Below are 21,128 nucleotides of genomic sequence, written 5' to 3' on the forward strand. Positions count from 1 at the left end.
CATGACCAGCTCGGAAACCAGGTTGTATAGCAAAGAAGGTACAATGGGATTCGAAATGGTCGGTGATCTGTTTGTTAACTTGGCTTTTGAAGACTTTAGAAAGGCAGGGCAGGATGGATATAGGTCTGTATCAGTTTGGGTCTAGAGTGTCTCCCCCTTTGAAGAGGGGGTTGACCGTGGCAGCTTTCCAATATTTCGGGATCTCAGACGATACAAAAGAGTAGTTGAACAGTCTAGTAATAGGGGTTGCAACAATTGCTGTGGAAAGAGAAGGTCCAGATTTCTAGCTCAGCTGATTTGTAAGGGTCCAGATTTTACTGCTCTTTCAGAACATCACCTATCTGGATTTGGGTGATAGAGAAATGGGGGATTCTTGGGCAAGTTGCTGTGGGGGGTGCAGAGCTGTTGACCAGGAGGAGGAGTAGCCAGGTGGAAAGCACGGCCAGCCATAGAAAAATGCTTATTGAAATTCTCGAAATTCTCAAGTAGATTGGTTCACGAAAGTCAGAAAAGCAATAAATTAAATCGCTTACCTTTGATGATCTTCGGATATTTGCACTCACGCGACTCCCAGTTACACAATAAATGTTCCTTTTGTTCCATAAAGATTATTTTTATATCCAAAATACCTCCATTTGTTTGGCGCGTTATGTTCAGAAATCCACAGGCTCGAGCTGTCACGACATCGCAGACGGAAATTCCAAATAGTATCCGTAATGTTCACAGAAACATGTAAAATGTTTTTTATAATCAATCCTCATGTTGTTTTTTCAATATATAATCGATAGTATATCAACCGGGACTATAGCTTCGTCAATGGGAGAGAGAGAGACACAATGGCTGCTCCAAACTGTTGCACAAGCAAAACTCTGGGGACACCCAGCTATACACTGACGCGATGTGATCTTTCCCGCTCATTTTTCAAAATAAAAGCCTGAAACTATGTCTAAAGACTGTTCACAACATGGGGAAGACATAGGAAAAGGAATCTGGTTGATATCCCTTTAAATGGAGGGAAGGCATTCAATGGAACATGGAGCTTTCAAAATAGAGGCCACTTCCATATCCCAGTTTAGGTCACCCAACAGTACAAACTCTGAAAATAAATGGGGGGCAATTAATTAACATATGGTGTCCAGGGCACCGTTGGGGGCTGAGGGTGGTCTATAACAAGCGGAAACAGTGAGAGACATATTTTTGATTTTTAAAAGTAGAAGCTGGAGCTGTTTTTGCACAGACCTGGATAGCATGACAGAACTCTGCAGGCTATCTCTGCAGTAGATGGCAATTCCACCCCTTTTGGCAGTTCTATCTTGGCGGAAAATGTTGTAGTTGGGGATGGACATTTCTGCATTTTTGGTGGCCTTCCTAAGCCAGGATTCAGACACGGCTAGGACATCAGGGTTGGCGGAGTGTGCTAAAGCAGTGAATAAAATAAATTTAGGGAGGAGGCTTCTGATGTTAACATGCATGAAAGCAAGGCTTTTATGGTTACAGAAGCCAAATGATAGCACCTGGGGAATAGGAGTGGAACTTGGTGCTACAGGGCCTGGGTTAACCTCTACATCACCAGAGGAGCAGAGGAGGAGTAGGATAAGGGTACGGCTAAAGGCTATAAGAACTGGTCGTCTAGTGCGTTGGGGACAGAGAATAAAAGAAACAGATTTCTGGGCGTTGTAGAAAGGATTCAAGGCATAATGTACAGACAAGGGTATGGTAGCATCTGAGTACTGTGGAGGTAAACCTAGGCGTTGAGTGACGATGTGAGAGGTTTTATCTCTGGAGGCACCAGTTAAGCCAGGTGAGGTCTCCGCGTGTGTGTGGGTTGGGCCAAAAGAGCTATCTAAGGCATTTTGAGCGGGACTGAGGACTCAACAGTGAAATAAAATAATAAGAACTAGTCTTGGCTGCAGTAGACAAGGCATATTGACATTAGAGAGAGGCATAAAGCGATCACAGGTGTTAATCAGGAGCGCAAAGACAACAACGGTAAATGGCAATGAATGGGCAGAGCAGGTCAGTTCGGTACATATAGGACCTGAGTTTGAGGCTGGGGCCGACAGGTAAACAAAATGAGGTACCGTGTTATTGAAACAGTCCAGTGTCTCGGCGACACATCAGCTGTGTCGCCGAGTGATCATAGGGTCACAAGAGCAGCAATAGGTGAGTCAGGGTGCCGTTCGGTAGTCACTACTACGCTAGGCGAGCAGGGGACACAGCTTTCAGAAAAGCTAGCGGGCCAGGGATAGTAGATGGTTCTTCGGCGACATCGATCACGTCGGCAGTCCAGTCGTGATCGATCGGCGGGGCTCCGTGTCGACAATAAAAGGTCCAGGCCAATTGGCAAAGGAGGTATTGTAACCCTAAAATTAGCTGGTATATGGGCCTAGCTCGAGGCTAGCTCAAGGCTAGCTGGTGTTTGCTTCGGGACAGAGGCATTAGCTAACATTAGCCACTCGTTTGCAGCTAGCTAGCTGCGATGATCCGGTGTAATGATCCGGTGTAATGATCCAGAGTGGCAGGATTCCGGTGATATGGTAGAGAGAAGCAGTCTGATGTGCTCTGGGTTGATATCGCGCTGTGCAGACTGGTAGATGTTGTCCGAGCTAAGCCGTGACTAACAAAGACTAGTAGCTATTTAGCTGGCTAGCTGCTGATGGAAGTTCCAGTAATAAGGAATAAAAAAAGCAGATCTGTACCACATTGGGTGAGGCGGGTTGCAGGAAAGTATTTTTAGTTCGTAGATAGAAAGTGATATTAAGATATATACGAAAAAGGCCGGCTATTTACAAGGGAAAAAACAAAGACAAATACACATGTCCTACATCTTGCAAAAATGGTATGGATGTGTGTGAAACAGATGAGCAAAAGACGTGGGATTTGTTCTTATGCTAAAAATTGCCTTTTGAATTGTGTTTAACGTTATTAGCTAGTAGCCTAGTCGAGGATGCATGATTAAAAAGATTTATAGACATTTACACAAATACGCATGCCATTTTGGCACTCTACACTTGAGGCAGACCAAGAGGAACAAAAGTAAACCATGAATATGGTTTAAAATATTCCTCTGGGCATCAAGTTGTCCTATTTTAAGAAATGGCATTGGTTGGTGAATATAAAGACCTTTGATAGGCTGATGCGGAAATCTGTGAAATCACTGTCAGCTGGTGAGGTTAGCATAGGGCTAACGTGTGCTAGGTTATCTGATGGAGCACACACTGGTTGAATCAACGATGTTTCCACATAATTTCAATGAAATTACATTGAACCAACATGGATTAGACGTTGAATTGACGTTTGTGCCCAGTGGACAGTTACAATGTAGCGTTCTGTCACATGCAACTATGTCTACAATTGTAATTTGCTGCTGTGCATTTTGAGACGGAGGTCCAGGTTAAACAAACCTTTTCTAATATTCGCAAGTATGGACCCATTGCATTACAGCATGAAGCCTCCGGTCTAGTGCTGCTGAACCTTGTTGTTTCACTGACTGCTTCTGTGTGCATGGTTTCCTCTCTAACAGCTTGGACTAAACACAGCAACAGTAAGAGTGATGCTGAAAGCACAACAGCAACAGCAGCTCCTTGTGTATCTTAACCACCAGGAGCCATACCACTGTGTGCTGCTGTTGTCAGCCTTTTTTGGTGCTCAACACAGGATGACTAGGGTGAAAAGGGAAAGTGTGTGTGTGCGTGCATAACCTGTGCATGTGCGTGCATATTTGCACATGTGTGCATGTGAGTGTGTGTGTGTGTGTGCATCCCTGTTCCCCAGTCCTGTAAGTGTAATCACAGAGGGGCAAATTACCTGTGCGGATAAGGCAGCTCTGAGGAAACAGGCAGGCAGCCTCATCAGGAGCCCTGGTGCTGGCTTGGGTGCAGAGGAGACCAGAGGAGACCTGCCAATCTCACTGTCCTCCCCTTACCAAGCCGGGCCTAGCAAATGAGCTGCTTTCCTAAGCTGAGACACACACACACACACACACACACACACACACACACACACACACACACACACACACACACACACACACACACACACACACACACACACACACACACACACACACACACACATATTAACAGACACACACACATATTAACAGGCACACACACACATGCACATACACACACATATTAACAGGCACACACACATGCACACCGATATGGAGACTGCAGGTAATGTTTTATTTATGTACATATTTAACCTTTATTTTATCAGGAAGTCAAACTGAGTCTCTTTCGAAGACGAGCCTTGAATTACAGAAAATACAGAAAAGGCACCAGAACATCAAATTTAAGAACATTTTGAAGATTCCACAAATAAGGCGCAAGAAATCTAAAAGCTGATTTACCTAACTCATTAGAGACTAAAGGTATTTCCAGAGTTAGCCATCCCTGAGACCGGGTGTAATAAGGAGTAGCAGTAGCAATTTAGAGTCAGGGGAAGGATATAAGGTCCTAAACATTTTGGGATGACTTTCTTTATCTTCTGAATAAAAAACAGTAGGCTTATAGAGTAGATAATGTTGAATATGGTATTATACAGTATATTGAATGTCTTATTTCTAAGGCACAAGCAGGGTTGGTGTTCATCTTCATTGCTGGCCATGAGATCGATAGGGACATTTTTTTACATCAAATTTCTGCATACTCATTTTATCATGGATCCTTGTGGGTTGGATGTAAGCTTAATTATTATTATTATTTTATTTTAAATAATTACAGAATATTGAGTGCTGGATTAAAGTTAAAAAAGAAAAGTAGAACTCCAATGTCCAAAATGTTATTCCCTATTAGCTTTGCTCATTTCAGTCATGATTTTTGGAGTGCAGACAGATTTCTAATGGACCTTATTGGCAACCAAAACCATCCCCAGTTGGTCACACTTTAATAAGGAAAGAACTCATCCAAACGCAAGCCAAAAACACTGCAATCATTTCCCCAGCCTTTTTTCACCATCAAACCTTCAGATACACTTCTTAAATATACACTACCAGTCAAACATTTGGACACACCTACTCATTCAAGGATTTTTCTTTATTTTTACTATTTTCTACATTGTAGAATAATAGTGAAGACAGCAAAGCTATGAAATAACACATATGGAATCATGTAGTAAGTAAAAAACTGTTAAACAAATCAAAATATATTTTATATTTGAGATTGTTAAAATTAGCCACCCTTTGCTCTGATGACAGCTTTGCACACTCTTGGCATTCTCTCAACCAGCTTCATGAGGTAGTCACCTGGAATGCATTTCAATTAACAGGTGTGTATTGTTGAAAGGTAATTTGTGCAACTTCTTTCCTTCTTAATATGTTTGAGCCAATCAGTTGTGTTGTGACAAGGTACAGCAGGGGTGGTATACAGAAGACCAAGTCCATATTATGGCAAGAACAGCTGAAATAAGCAAAGAGAAATGACAGTCCACATTACTTTAAGATATGAAGGTCAGTCAATCCAGAAAATGTCAACAACATTTAAAGTTTCTTCAAGTGCAGTCACAACAAACATCAAGCGCTATGATGAAACTGGCTCTCATGAGGACCGCCACAGGAAAGGAAGACCCATAGTTACCCCTGCTGCAGAGGATAAGTTCATTAAAGTTAACTGCACCTCAGATTGCAGCCCAAATAAATGCTTCAGCGTTCAAGTAACAGACACATTTCAACATCAACTATTCAGAGGAGACTGCGTAAATTGTATTTTTTATTTGATTTATTTAACCTTTATTTAACTAGGCAAGTGAATCAGTCCTTAATGGTCGAATTGCTGCAAATAAACCACTACAAAAGGACACCAATAAGAAGAGACTTGCTTGGGCCAAGAAACATGAGCAATGGACATTTGACCAGTGGAAATATGTAATTTGCTCTGATGAGTTCAAATTGTAGATTTTTAGTTCTAACTGCCGTGTCTTGGTGAGGCGCAGAGTAGGTGAATGGATGATCTCCACGTGTGGTTCCCACCATAAAGCATGGAGGAGGTGTCATGGTGTGGGGGTGCTTTGCTTATTTATTTAGAATTCAAGGCACGCTTAACGAGCATGGTTACCACAGCATTCTGCAGCAATATGCCATCCCATCTGGTTTGCACTTAGTGGGACTATCATTTGTTTTTCAACAGGACAATGACCCAAAACACACATCCAGGCTGTGTAAGGGCTATTTGACCAATGAGAGTGATGGAGTGCTGCTTCAGATGACCTGGCCTCCACAATCACCTGACCTCAACCCAATTGAATTGAATTGGGATGAGTTAGACCGCAGAGTGAAGGAAAAGCAGCCAACAGGTGCTCAGTATATGTGGGAACTCCTTCATGACTGTTTGAAAAGCATTCCTCATTAAGTTATTTGAGAGAATGCCAAGAGTGTGCAAAGCTTTCATCAAAGCAAAGGGTGGCTAATTTGAAGAATTTCAAATCTAAAATATATTCTGATTTGTTTAACACTTTTTTGGTTACTGCATGATTCCATGTGTTATTTAATAGTGTTGATGCCTTCACTATTATTCTACAATGTAGAAAATAGTTTAAATAAAGAAAAACCCTTGAATGAGTAGTTGTGTCCAAACTTTTGACTGGTACTGTATATATACTTAAAGACTGTATGTTTTATCCTATTGTGGAAGTAGTGTTTTATTTACAGTATTTCCAAATGACTTATTCTTTAGATGCTTTTGCATAACCTCTATAACCTGCAATAACAAATATTTTACCCGTCAGTATTATATTTATATCTCACATAATGCCTATTTGATAGATTCTTGCATGAGAAAGGTTTTATTTGAATCATACATTTGCTAGTTATGGCCCTGTACTGTGCAATAAATAGTTTCCCATAGGAGATCCTCTCTACGTGGATGTTTGATGGCAACACTCTAACTCGGTCTTATATATTGCATTCATAAAAGACAAGATCAGTTTTATATCTCTTCTTCTGATGGCTTTCCATTGAGTGTCTATCTGTCTTGCTGCTGGGGGTTGAAGACAGGCCTGATGAGATGGATGGCTCACAATGGCCTGGCACTCTTTTCTGGGGCTTTATAGCGCTTCAAGAAAATATAATATTACCTTCTTTTAGTCTGTGTCTTTTAGCCAAGGGAGCCGGGCTAAAGACACTGCTCACACAGTCCAACCACTTACAAGGCCTGTAAATGGTATCAGAGCAGGGGGATTGCTAAATGGCAAATCTGTTGTAGCTGCTCCAAGGATGATGATACGATAAAAGATGATTTACAGCACAAGCACAAAGGCACATTCACTAGTGTCAACAAACATTTTCTATGTGGCCACAAAGCTGCTTTGCCAGGGGCTGGGAGGGTCATCGATCCCCTTTCTACTGATGACCTTTCTTTAATCCTGCATGGGCTTAATAGAAAGACCTTTATGAACAGCCAGGACATGTCTGTGTTAGTCAGTGTGAAGAGATGATCTATTTTTAAAACAGTGGAACAGACACATTATTGGTATCATTAAGAATGGAAAGAAGTAGATGGTGCTCAACCAACGTGAGTCGTGGTGCAACCTAACATCATTGGAAAGGAAAAGGCACAACAATCGCTCACCGCAGAATGCTTTCTGACCACTGTTTCCTTTCCAATGGTATTATGAAGAACCCGTCAGATCAGGCAAGATCAAAACAACACAATCATGTCAGTTTTCATGCCTTCGTGATTTCGTGTCTCTTTAAAGAACATACATTTCTCACCAAATTAAGGGAAAGTAATCTTGGAACATGCTGGCATACTTTGCCTTACATTGACTATTGTGCAGGTGGTGTCCATCAGCCAAACTCTGCCTATACATCCAAATGTTGGCACAGCCAATTAGAGAGAAACTCTGCTCCACTCCTTTCTGTTGGGACTTCACTTCATTCTGGCTAAAACTGCATACAACACAAGGTTAGAAAAAGGGAAACAGCATTAAGAATGGAAAGGGCAGTAGCACAATCCCCATTTATTTCATGTCCATTTTAATGTGCAGCTGCTGACTGGATGCCTGGATGGGACAACAAAGGCAAAATGTCCATTGTGATTAGTCGTGGGAGTAGAATCTCTAATGACCGGCCTCTTAATTAAAATCCTGAAATAATTAGGTGTGCATCGCTTCATGTCTGAATTGCCATGTATTCATTACTGGAGTCAATGGTGTCTCTGTGATGAGGTGTTACTTTATAACAGCCTAAACTGTGATAGCTAAATCCTGCAATTCCTTTCATAGGACTGTTCTGATTAGTTTGATCAGTCATGGAAATGGCTGCACGCAGGCTACTCATCCTTAATCTGTAAAAGGCAGACAACTCACAGAGTATTACAAAATAATTTTGTCATTATCTCTAGTGCAATAACTTCAAATTGTGCATTTCTGAACTATATATATATTCTTGATGAAAACACATTCTTGCATCTCTGGCTCTAACAACATGAAAGGAACACATTTTCAGCTGAGATGGAATAAGAAGAGCAGGGTGTTTTGTGTTAATGTGTTAGGTGCCAGTCATTCACCCATGTGCATGCCCCAAAGCTCAGAGCTGGCATGTCCATCTGCTGGCATGATTACACATGACCCATGCTTTCTCTTTGGGGTTACTACAATTAACCCAGATAAACCCCAACACCAAACACCAAGCCAGGACTAAAATGTAACTAACAACTCTCTAAAGCCTACACTGTAGCTTCGTCAGAAGAAAAGTTTGAAGTAAAAGAAGAAATAACAGGGTATTGTTTGGACACAACTGTGACATGAGGCTGATATTATTCATTCTACCAAGATCAAAGCAAATGCAGAGGCAAACATATGCCGCTCCGCACATAGCTGGAGATGTAGACCTGCATTCACTGAATAATACCAATTCTGCTGTAATATTGATTGTTAGCCTGAGGTGGTCGCTCAGCGGATAGAGATAATAAGCTGCTCAGCAAAGAGGACTGGAGGGAACAAGGTTAATGTACTGTATGTAGAAATGTTCATGCACTCATAATGATGTCGCTTTTATTGATTGGTGCTCCCTGCCATCCCTTCTGATTCTTTACTAATTTGTTATAATTTTGTCATCGTACGTTAGCATGTGTTTCAGGGATAAATGCATCTCTTGGTCATTGAAGATGCGACTCATGCAGTTTCTATACAGTACTTGTTAGCCAGGAATTGACTGGAGGGAATATCCATCTCTATGAAATCTGGATTTTAGATGGAAAACCGAGCTTGCAGTAAGCTTGGGAGTAACCAAGTGTGGACCGACAACACGGCGTGGCAGGCTGTGTGTCTGCTCTGTGTTAGGCATTCAGAACACCCTTACAGCTCTCTGTCACAGTGGAGACATTGACACCAAGGCTTGGTCAAGGAGCTCAATATAACCAGTGCTGCCTACCAGTGTCTGCCTGCTTGGCCATTTGATACATATACCAGGGCATCAGCCCAGGCCACAACACTGTTTTACTCACCTTGAGAAGTATATCTCACCTCGTCTCCCATACCTTCACCCCCCTTCCTTCCTTCCTTCCTTCCTTCCTTCCTTCCTTCCTTCCTTCCTTCCTTCCTTCCTTCCTTCCTTCCTTCCTTCCTTCCTTCCTTCCTTCCTTCCTTCCTTACTTACTTACTTCCTTACTTCCTGCCTCCTTCTACCACTTCTGTGACTGGTTGTGGTTGTTGAAACAGCTCTCATGCCTGACTGAGCATCACTTTCCCCCAGCAGTACTGCAGACCAGCATCCACGCATGTCATTTAGAATGGGGATCATTGACAACTCTTTCCACCCCCAGTTTGCTTTTAGAGCCAGTGACAGATTGACAGCATGTTGTCACTGTATCAGAATCAACAAAACAATTCATATAAGGATGTATAACCAGAACATAGCGTGTCTTCAGACATCTTGTTCTTTGTTTGGCCCACATCATCCATATGGATCGAAAGAGATAAATATTTTACCATGCTTTGGAGTTGGCAATTTTGTCCACATTTGAAAATAATGATGTGCGATTTGAGCTTGACGCATAGGGGGATGTCAGAGCTGTTCTGCCTTTGTTCATTGTCATAGATAGTTACATTTTTGTACATCATTCATGTATAGTATTTTCTGAAGAAGTCTTTATTCTGGGCTTTTTTTGGTTAAACTGCATAACTTCTCAAAAGTGAAGAAGATAACTGTAAATGTCCCAGTTGCTTATCTGATGGGCTGAGCATGAATTCTACGTGAAACTCAGTTTGATTAATAAATAGATTATGGGGACAGGTGGACTTAAATCTGTAATTACCATGTTATTAAGCAATGGCCTCTCATATGGGGATCAGATGAACAGTGCAGGGAAGCCAATTCAATCCCTGGCTCCAATAATGTTTGAGATGTCACCGGAAAGGTAACGAGACCAAGCAGAGAGAAGCCTGCTGTCTACCTCATGGTTCTGTAATCTAGGAGGAGGAAGGTAGGGGTTTACATCCCTGGCCCCTACTGTATTCATATTCACTGCCTTTAATTAGCCACTGCTCTTCATTTGGGCTTAATCCTCCCCCTTGGCTATGCCAGATCATTGATATATTCACTGCACCGTGTGGGGCGATCACCTAAATTCAATTTAGTTGTATGCATGTGGATAGAATAATCTCAGCCTTTTAAATAATCCCCCAAACAAAAAAACCCCAACATAATTGGTTATGTTAGAGAAATGTTATTGGATTTCTCCAATATGGTCCACATCTGTAAACTGAGATTGATTTCTCCAATATGGTCCACATCTGTAAACTGAGATTGATTTCTCCAATATGGTCCACATCTGTAAACTGAGATTGATTTCTCCAATATGGTCCACATCTGTAAACTGAGATTGATTTCTCCAATATGGTCCACATCTGTAAACTGAGATTGATTTCTCCAATATGGTCCACATCTGTAAACTGAGATTAATTTCTCCAATATGGTCCACATCTGTAAACTGAGATTGATTTCTCCAATATGGTCCACATCTGTAAACTGAGATTGATTTCTCCAATATGGTCCACATCTGTGAACTGAGATTGATTTCTCCAATATGGGCCACATCTGTAAACTGAGATTGATTTCTCCAACATGGGCCACATCTGTAAACTGACATTGATTTCTCCAATATGGTCCACATCTGTAAACTGACATTGATTTCTCCAATATGGTCCACATCTGTAAACTGAGATTGATTTCTCCAATATGGGCCACATCTGTAAACTGAGATTCATTTCTCCAATATGGTCCACATCTGTAAACTGAGATTGATTTCTCTAATATGGGCCACATCTGTAAACTGAGATTGATTTCTCTAATATGGGCCACATCTGTAAACTGAGATTGATTTCTCCAATATGGTCCACATCTGTAAACTGAGATTGATTTCTCTAATATGGGCCACATCTGTAAACTGAGATTGATTTCTCCAATATGGTCCACATCTGTAAACTGAGATTGATTTCTCCAATATGGTCCACATCTGTAAACTGAGATTGATTTCTCCAATATGGTCCACATCTGTAAACTGAGATTGATTTCTCTAATATGGGCCACATCTGTAAACTGAGATTGATTTCTCCAATATGGTCCACATCTGTAAACTGAGATTGATTTCTCCAATATGGTCCACATCTGTAAACTGAGATTAATTTCTCCAATATGGTCCACATCTGTAAACTGACATTGATTTCTCCAATATGTTCCACATCTGTAAACTGAGATTGATTTCTCCAATATGGTCCACATCTGTAAACTGACATTGATTTCTCCAATATGGTCCACATCTGTAAACTGAGATTGATTTCTCCAATATGTTCCACATCTGTAAACTGAGGTTGATTTCTCCAATATGGTCCACATCTGTAAACTGACATTGATTTCTCCAATATGGTCCACATCAGTAAGCTGAGATTGATTTCTCCAATATGGTCCACATCTGTAAACTGACATTGATTTCTCCAATATGGTCCACATCTGTAAACTGAGATTGATTTCTCCAATATGGTCCACATCTGTAAACTGAGATTGATTTCTCCAATATGGTCCACATCTGTAAACTGAGATTGATTTCTCCAATATGGTCCACATCTGTAAACTGAGATTGATTTCTCCAATATGGTCCACATCTGTAAACTGAGATTGATTTCTCCAATATGGTCCACATTGTCACGCCTTGGTCTTAGTATTTTGTGTTTTCTTTAATTATTTGATCAGGCCAGGGTGTGACATGGGTTTATGTTATATTGTATGTTCGTATTGGGGTTTGTAGTATTTGGGATCGCGGCTGATTAGGGGTGTTGTATAGGCTTGGCTGCCTGAGGCGGTTCTCAATCAGAGTCAGGTGATTCTCGTTCTCTCTGATTGGGAACCGTATTTAGGTAGCCTGGTTTTGCTTTGTATTTCGTGGGTGATTGTTCCTGTCTCTGTGTAGTTTCACCAGATAGGCTGTAATAGGTTTCACGTTCCGTTTGTTGTTTTCGTATTTGTATAGTTATTTCATGTATCGCTTTTTTCCTTCATTAAAGACATGAGTAACCACCACGCTGCATTTCGGTCCGACTCTCTTTTGACAAACGAAGAACGTCGTTACACACATCTGTAAACTGAGGTTGATTTCTCCAATATGGTCCACATCTGTAAACTGAGATTGATTTCTCTAATATGGGCCACATCTGTAAACTGAGATTGATTTCTCCAATATGGTCCACATCAGTAAACTGAGATTGATTTCTCCAATATGGTCCACATCAGTAAACTGAGGTTGATTTCTCTAATATGGTCCACATCTGTAAACTGAGGTTGATTTCTCTAATATGGTCCACATCTGTAAACTGAGGTTGATTTCTCTAATATGGTCCACATCAGTAAACTGAGATTGATTTCTCCAATATGGTCCACATCTGTAAACTGAGATTGATTTCTCCAATATGGTCCACATCTGTAAACTGAGATTGATTTCTCCAATATGGTCCACATCTGTAAACTGAGATTGATTTCTCCAATATGGTCCACATCTGTGAACTGATATTGATTTCTCCAACTGCATATATAGATTATTGCAGGTCAGTTAATATTTGATGTCGTCGTCATTTGATTTTGCAATATTCCTTTGTTGCAGTGTTCAGCTCCTCCATGGTCTTTCTCTGTTGGTGTTTGATGAAAATCTAGCCAGGGAGTCTGTATAAATCCTGTACTGGGATTTCACCAAATATGGCCTAACTCGTTATCAAATGTATACAGATAACATTAACATTTAGCCAGCTTGCCTAGAGAATACCGTACAGTGTATTTAATGGGCAATCTTTTATATCTGGCATAGCTATTGCCACTTACTGAACACTCACATACTATAGGGACCTTGTTAAATTGGGCATCACCAACTTTACCTTTAACTGATGAAAAACCCTTGTGTCTCATTTATCCTGGTAAGTGTATGTGGCAGGCTGATCAATTCCCAGGCCACCTTGAAAATGGAAGCTATTTGTATTCAGGCCACACCTCCCTACGCATAATTCCATGTACAATACTGTACAAAAGAGGCAAAAAATTATTTATGTATGCATTTCTCTGTTGTCACATATTGTATCCAATGTCCCTCCGTACCTGTCGCATGCTAAGTTAGCCATTTTAAAGCAGATACTAATGTATAATACATAACCATGATTAAGTTATATGTGACTTGCCATTCTCAGCTCAGCATATAGGCTACTGGACTCCCATGTGTGTTCCTAGCTGCATGCCACCTTGACCTTTCCAAAGGTTAATTTGATGTTTTATTCAGGTTAGTAGAAGATATGCAAATGGATATTCTCACAGGCCATAATCAGTCAGTGCTGTGGCCAAACCCCCCTTGGGCTATCTTTATATCATGCTATCCTCGGTTTATTGTCTCTATGTTGTTAATTAAGTACATATTTTCAAAGGTATGTTGTGATGGTACTGAGTAATACACAAAGGCCATCTACCAACCAGAGGAGACAACAGAAAAAGTCTCTGTGAGTGACTCTCCCCCCCATCCAGACCTGCATGTTATGTAGTGTATAGCGATGGCTGCGATGTTCATTTGGCATGCACACTCCGCTTTTCACGCGCAAACTCTGACCCCATCTTGTAAATCAGAAAGGTTATCTCTCTTTTGTCAACTGGTGAATCAATAAGTATACAAGCACACAGCAAGCTAAGATCATGTTAATGAAATGTCCTCCAGGTCCAGGTGTTTTATCTCTCTTTCCATATGTTGGATCTAGTGTGCTGCGCTGTACTACCCACTAGGCCCTCAGAGACCCAGGCAGGAGGAAGCAGGCAGCAGGAAGCAGGGTGCACATCATGTGGAACTAAAGGGATTAGACATGCTAACTGCCACTTCATAGTCTTCTCTGGTCCATGGACAAATGTAACAAATGTGATAATAATGTCAGGAAAGATGTCAAAAGTGTAAAGTAGTTTTACCATGTGGATGAAAGACAAAGAATACAATGGGCACGTTCACTATTTTATTCAGATATGAGCATTGTGAGGACTATTCATTTGACCCATTCTCCTTATCTTAATGAATAAGACATGTCTGGACAAATGTATCTTAAATAGAGGAAACGACATGATGTCGTATGAAGGCTTGTTTGAAGCAGTAGAGCTAACAGTGATACCCAGTCTGTCTCATCAGAACCCCACACCTCATCACAGGAGCTGCCTGGGTGTGAGGATCTGGAAAGCCGGGGTGTGAGGGGGGTCGTGGGTGGGAGTGTGTTTGGCGTGTTGTTTAAGGGGATAATTATGATTAATAATTTAAATCATTATTAATGTTTTGAGCATCACAGGGTATGAACATCACACCCCTCCTGTTCTCCAACCCTCATTCATCATTTGTTAAAATAATGTGAGTCTTACTGTACAGTATGTGCTCATGCTCAAGCACTGTGATATTCTATTTTCAATATTGAAATTCACGGTCACCCACCAAAGCACATGAATTTAAAATTGTATTTGCTCTGGGTGGTTCTACAAAGAAGACCTTTAGCTCTTCCCTGCTATCATTTTCAAATTTGTCATCCGTGTCGTTCACATTAATGTGACAATATTGATTTAGCCAGGGCTGGTGCAGGGCCTGTGTTTGTTGAGGGAAGAGCTAAGTCCAAATCATATCCACCCGCTTCCAGCCCCAGCCTACGGTTAGCCAAATCAAATCAAATTATTTGTCACATACACATGGTTAGCAGATGTTAATGGGAGTGTAGCGAAATGCTTGTGCTTCTAGTTCCGACAATTCAGTAATAACCAAAGAATAATCTAACCTAACAATTCCACAACTACTTCCTTATACACACACGTGTAAAGGGAGAAAGAATATGTACATAAAGATATATGAATGAGTGATGGTACAGAACGGCATAGGCAAGATGCAGTAGATGGTATCGAGTACAGTATATACATATGAGATGAGTTCATGTAGGGTATATAAACATAAAGTGGCATAGTTTAAAGTGGCTAGTGATACATGTATTACATAAAGATGGCAAGATGCAGTAGATGATATAGAGTACAGTATTTACATATACATATCAGATGAGTAATGTAGAGTATGTAAACATTATATTAAGTGGCATTGTTTAAAGTGGCTAGTGATACATTTTTACATCTATTTCCATCAATTTCCATTATTAAAGTGGCTGGAGTAGAGTCAGTATGTTGGCAGCAGCCACTCAATGTTAGTGTTGGCTGTTTAACAGTCTGATGGCCTTGAGATAGAAGCTGTTTTTCAGTCTCTCGGTCCCTGCTTCGATGCACCTGTACTGACCCCGCCTTCTGGATGATAGCGGGGTGAACAGGCAGTGGCTCGGGTGGTTGTTGTCCTTGATGATCTTTATGGCCTTCCTGTGACATCGAGTGGTGTAGGTGTCCTGGAGGGCAGGTAGTTTGCCCCCGGTGATGCGTTGTGCAGACCTCACTACCCTCTGGAGAGCCTTACGGTTGTGGGCGGAGCAGTTGCCATACCAGGCGGTGATACAGCCCGACAGGATGCTCTCGATTGTGCCTCTGTAGAAGTTTGTGAGTGCTTTTGGTGACAAGCCAAATTTCTTCAGCCTCCTGAGGTTGAAGTGGCACTGCTGCGCCTTCTTCACAAAGCTGTCTGTGTGGGTGGACCAATTCAGTTTGTCCGTGATGTGTATGCTGAGGAACTTACCCTCTCCACTACTGTCCCGTCGATTTGGATAGGAGGGTACTCCCTCTGCTGTTTCCCGAAGTCCACAATCATCTCCTTTGTTTTGTTGACGTTGAGTGTGAGGTTATTTTCCTGACACCACACTCCGAGGGCCCTCACCTCCTCCCTGTAGGCTGTCTCGTCGTTGTTGGTAATCAAGCCTACCACTGTAGTGTTGTCCGCAAACTTGATGATTGAGTTGGAGGCGTGCATGGCCACACAGTCGTGGGTGAACAGGGAGTACAGGAGAGGGCTCAGAACGCACCCTTGTGGGACCCCAGTGTTGAGGATCAGCGGGGTGGAGATGTTGTTACCTACCCTCACCACCTGGGGGCGGCCCGTCAGGAAATCCAGTACCCAGTTGCACAGGGCGGGATCAAGACCCAGGGTCTCGAGCTTGATGACGAGTTTGGAGGGTACTATGGTGTTAAATGCTGAGCTGTAGTCGATGAACACTATTCTCACATAGGTATTCCTCTTGTCCAGATGGGTTAGGGCAGTGTGCAGTGTGGTTGATATTGCGTCGTCTGTGGACCTATTGGGGCGGAAAGCAAATTGGAGTGGGTCTAGGGTGTCATGTAGGGTGGAGGTTATATGGTCCTTGACTAGTCTCTCAAAGCACTTCATGATGATGGAAGTGAGTGCTACGGGGCGGTAGACGTTTAGCTCAGTTACCTTAGCTTTCTTGGGAACAGGAACAATGGTGGCCTTCTTGAAGCATGTGGGAACAGCAGACTGGGATAAGGATTGATTGAATATGTCCGTAAACACACCTGCCAGCTGGTCTGTGCATGCTCTGAGGACGCGGCTGGGGATGCCGTCTGGGCCTGCAGCCTATTGTACTCAAAGCAAGTAAAAAAGTTATTTTGTCTGTCTGGGAGCAAGACATCCTGGCCTGGAGATGAGATGGAGGGTCTCCAGTTCCTTCCCAGGCACGGTGTGATGACTGTTTGTGGCTGGTCTGGAGGATAAGACTGTCCTTCACCTACTTCTGCCTGTCCTGACGGTAAATGACCACAGATGCATAGTGTTGTTTCTCAACATACATTTTTTATTCTCTCCCTCTCTCTCTCTGTCCACCTCCCTCCCTCCCTCCCTCCCTCCCTCCCTCCCTCCCTCCCTCCCTCCCTCCCTCCCTCCCTCCCTCCCTCCCTCCCTCCCTCCCTCCCTCCCTCCCTCCCTCTCCACAGGAGGCTGGAAGAAGTGGTGTTTGAGTGTGGCTGTGATATCCGCTGGATTCAGCTGTGGCAGCAGCGAGGGGAGGCTGGCCTGAACACCCAGCAACTCTTCTGCAACAACGGAGCCTCCAAGATCCCTCTGCAGGCTATGAATATCTCACTCTGTGGTACGAACCACTGGCGCCACGTTCCCTGCTTCACACTCCTCAATCATCCCATGGTAGAATAATAGGGAGCACTTTACTTGGAATGGCTGTCATAGAGCCGAGACTATTCACATCGAATTCTTAAGAATGACCTAAACGCCTGTCATAACTCATCTCATGACAGCCGGTCAAAAAGAGTCATGACAACTCACTGTTCTGAAACTCTGCTTGTTCCTTCCTTTCCCTTTCCCAAATAGAATGCACAATAGCTCAAAGTGTCTCAGTGAGAATTTCAAGTGTGCTGTGTCTAGGTTCTATTGTATTCCCTCTCTGTCTCTCTCTCTCTGTCTCTCTCTCTCTCTCTCTCTTTCCCTCCCTCTCTCCTCCTTTCTCTCTCTGTCTCTCAGACCTGCCGGACATCAGTGTGACGCACTTTAACCTCACGGTTGTTGAGGGGGACAGAGTCACCATCACCTGTAATGGATCTGGATCCCCCCTACCTGAGGTGGACTGGACCGTCATTGACCTCCACTCCATCAACACTCACCAGGTGGGCTAGGGGACAAACCAGGGGACACACAATGCACTCTGTGATTCTATTGATCACTGGGTTGTACACTATTTATACTAAAGTATGTGGACACCCCTTATCAGTGGATTTAGCTATTTCAGCCACACCCATTGCTGACAGGTGTCGAAAATCGAGCACACAGCAATGCAGTCTCCATTGTCAGTAGAATGGCCTTACTTACTTACTGGCCTTTACTGAAGAGCTCAGTGACTTTCAATGTGGCACCGTCATAGGAGGCCACCTTTCCAACAAGTCAGTTCGTCAAATTTACGCCCTGCTAGAGCTGCTGTCAACTGTAAACACTGTTATTGTGAAGTGGAAACGTCTAAGAGTGACAACGGCTCAGCCGCGAAGTGGTAGGCCACACAAGCTCACAGAATGGGACCACTGAATGTTGAAGCGCGTAGCGCGTAAAAATATCCTGCCCTCGGTTGCAACACTCACTACCGAGTTCCAAACTGCCTCCGTAAGCAACTTCAGCACAATAACTTTTTGCCGTGAGCTTTATGAAATGGATTTTCATGGCCGAGCAGATGCACAAAAGTCTAAGATCACCTGCAATGCCAAGCGTTGGCTGCAGTGGTGTGAAGCTCGCTGCCAAAGGAGCAGTGGAAATGCGTTATCTGTAGTGATGAATCACACTTCACCATTTGGCAGTCCAACGGACAAATTTGTTTTGTTTTACCAGGACAATGTTACCTGACCCAATGCATAGTGCCAAATGTAAAGTTTGGTGGAGGAATAATGGTCTGGAGCTGTTTTTCATGGTTCTGGCTCCCAGTGAATGGACATCATAATGCTACAGCATACAATGACATTCTAGACGAGTATGTGCTTCCAACTTTGTGGCAACAATTTTGGGAAGGCCCTTTCCTGTTTCAGCATGACAATGCCCAAAGCGAGGTCCATACATGACCGTGCACAAAGCGAGGTCCATACAGAAGTGGTTTGTTGAAATTAGTGTGGAAGAACTTGACTGGCCTGCACAAAGCCCTGGCATCAACCTCATTGAACACCTTTGGGATAAATTGGAACGGAGACTGCAAGCCAGGCTTAATCTCCCAGCATCAGTGCATGACCTCACTAATGCTCTTGTGGCTGAATGGAAGCAAATCCCAGTAGTAATGTTCCAACATCTAGTGGAAAGCCTTCCCAGAAGAGTGGAGGCTGTTATAATAGCAAAGGGGGGACCAAGCCATATTAATACCAATGCTTTTGGAATGAGATGTTCGACAAGCAGGTCTCCACATACTTTTGGTCATGTAATGTACCATTGTGATTTGTGTATATCTAGCTTCAGAAACTACCTGGCTTGTGACCTTGGAGTTTGTGTTAGCTACAGTACAACTTCAGGGTCAGTGCCATTTAGATTCCAGTTAGTTATGAAATTCAGTTGTTGTGCAATAGAGAATGTCCATGTCCAATTGTGTGTTTCTAATTTCACAGCTTTCTGAAACCCTGGAAATGTTTAACATGCAGAATATTACATCTAAAATCCTTAATGGAGTTTGTCTGCCACTATGCTATGAGGTTGTCAAGCACCTTTATCTTTATCCTACTGTATCACTCACTCCTCTCTCTTTCTCTCCTGCTCTGTTCCAGTCCACTGTGTACTGGCCCAATGTCCACTCCATCAATCTGACCCTGTTCAACGTGAGTCGTGATGACAACTTCTACATGCTGACCTGTATAGCAGAGAACAAAGTGGGGATGGCCAACACCTCAATTCAGCTCACTGTCCATTGTACGTAGTGATAACCAATTCCACTTCAAAGTTTGTATTTATCAAATTGCACATCGCAAACACTGTGTTTGCTGTTTGATGGAGCCAATATTCAGCTCACTCTCCAATGCATGTACAGAATGCAAATATTCAGATCACAGTCAGCCCATGAATGCTGCAGATGTTGTCAAGCACCTTGTTACACCACTATTTAGCTTTAATATGCAGACAACGTTTAATTACATTTTATTCCTCAAATTGTGCTATGAATTCTTTATGTGCATCTAAGTTACATGTACAGTGGATTTGGAAAGTATTCAGACCCCTTGAATTTTTCCACATTTTGTTACGTTACAGCCTTATTCTAAGATTGATAAAGATTTTAAAAAACAAATAAAAATGTTTTAATCAATTTACACACAATACCCCATAATGACAAAGCAAAACCAGGTTTTTATAATTTTTTTGCAAATGTATTAAAAAACAACAACAGATATCACATTTACATAAGTATTCAAACCATTTTACTCAGTACATTGTTGAAGCACCTTTTTGAAGCACCGATTACAGCCTTGAGTCTTCTTGGGTATGACACTACAAGCTTGGCACACCTGTATTTGGGGAGTTTCTCCCATTCTTCTCTGCAGATCCTCTCAAGCTCTGTCAGGTTGGATGGGGAGTGTCTATGCACAGCGATTTTCAGATCTCTCCAGGGATGTTCGATCATGTTCAAGTCTGGGCTCTGGCTGGGCCACTCAAGGACATTAAGAGGCTTGTCCGAGAGTCACTCCTGCATTGTCTTGGCTGTGTGCTTAAGGTCATTGTCCTGTTGGAAGGTGAACCTTTGCCCCAGTCTGTGGTCCAGAGTGCTCAGGAGCAGGTTTTCAGGATCTCTCTTCAGGATCTCTCTGTACTTGGCTTGAGGTATGGAGGGCCGCGCTTCAAATGTCTTATATTTCCTCACAGTCAAAATTTGCTAAGACTTGTCCACAATCCATAGTTTTTTGAATTTCTGATGCTCCCTCACTGTCTAGCATTCATTTCAATGACTGTTAGCAAGCTGGACAGAGTGAATAGAGTATACATGCACACAAAGATATGTGGACACCCCTTCAAATTTGTGGATTCGGCTATTTCAGCCACTCCCGTTGCTGTCAGGTGTATAAATCGAGCACACAGCCATACAATCTCCATAGACAAACATTGGGTGTAGAATAGCTTTACTGAAGAGCTTAGTGACTTTTAAAGTGGCACCGACATAGGATGCCACCTTTCCAACAAGTCAGTTTGTCAAATTTCTGCCCTGATGTTATTGTGGAAATGCTCTCTCTGGAG

At 42.5% G+C, this 21,128-nt stretch overlaps 2 protein-coding genes across 3 annotated transcripts in view; both read left to right on the top strand.

Moving 5' to 3' along the window:
* The window catches only part of LOC118401366 (kelch-like protein 25), a 997,662-nt gene that overhangs the window by 416,231 nt on the left and 560,303 nt on the right, over positions 1-21,128 (top strand). The window lies entirely within an intron of this gene.
* The window catches only part of LOC118400862 (NT-3 growth factor receptor-like), a 321,289-nt gene that overhangs the window by 159,925 nt on the left and 140,236 nt on the right, over positions 1-21,128 (top strand). For both annotated transcript variants that reach the window (XM_052475038.1, XM_052475039.1), the window contains exons 5-7: positions 17,366-17,520; positions 17,907-18,049; positions 19,673-19,814. In XM_052475038.1, the coding sequence (XP_052330998.1) occupies positions 17,366-17,520; positions 17,907-18,049; positions 19,673-19,814 (440 nt within the window). The remainder of the gene's footprint in view (positions 1-17,365; positions 17,521-17,906; positions 18,050-19,672; positions 19,815-21,128) is intronic.

Source organism: Oncorhynchus keta, chromosome 22 (assembly GCF_023373465.1).
Source record: "Oncorhynchus keta strain PuntledgeMale-10-30-2019 chromosome 22, Oket_V2, whole genome shotgun sequence".
In the NCBI taxonomy this organism is placed as follows: Eukaryota; Metazoa; Chordata; class Actinopteri; order Salmoniformes; family Salmonidae; genus Oncorhynchus; species Oncorhynchus keta.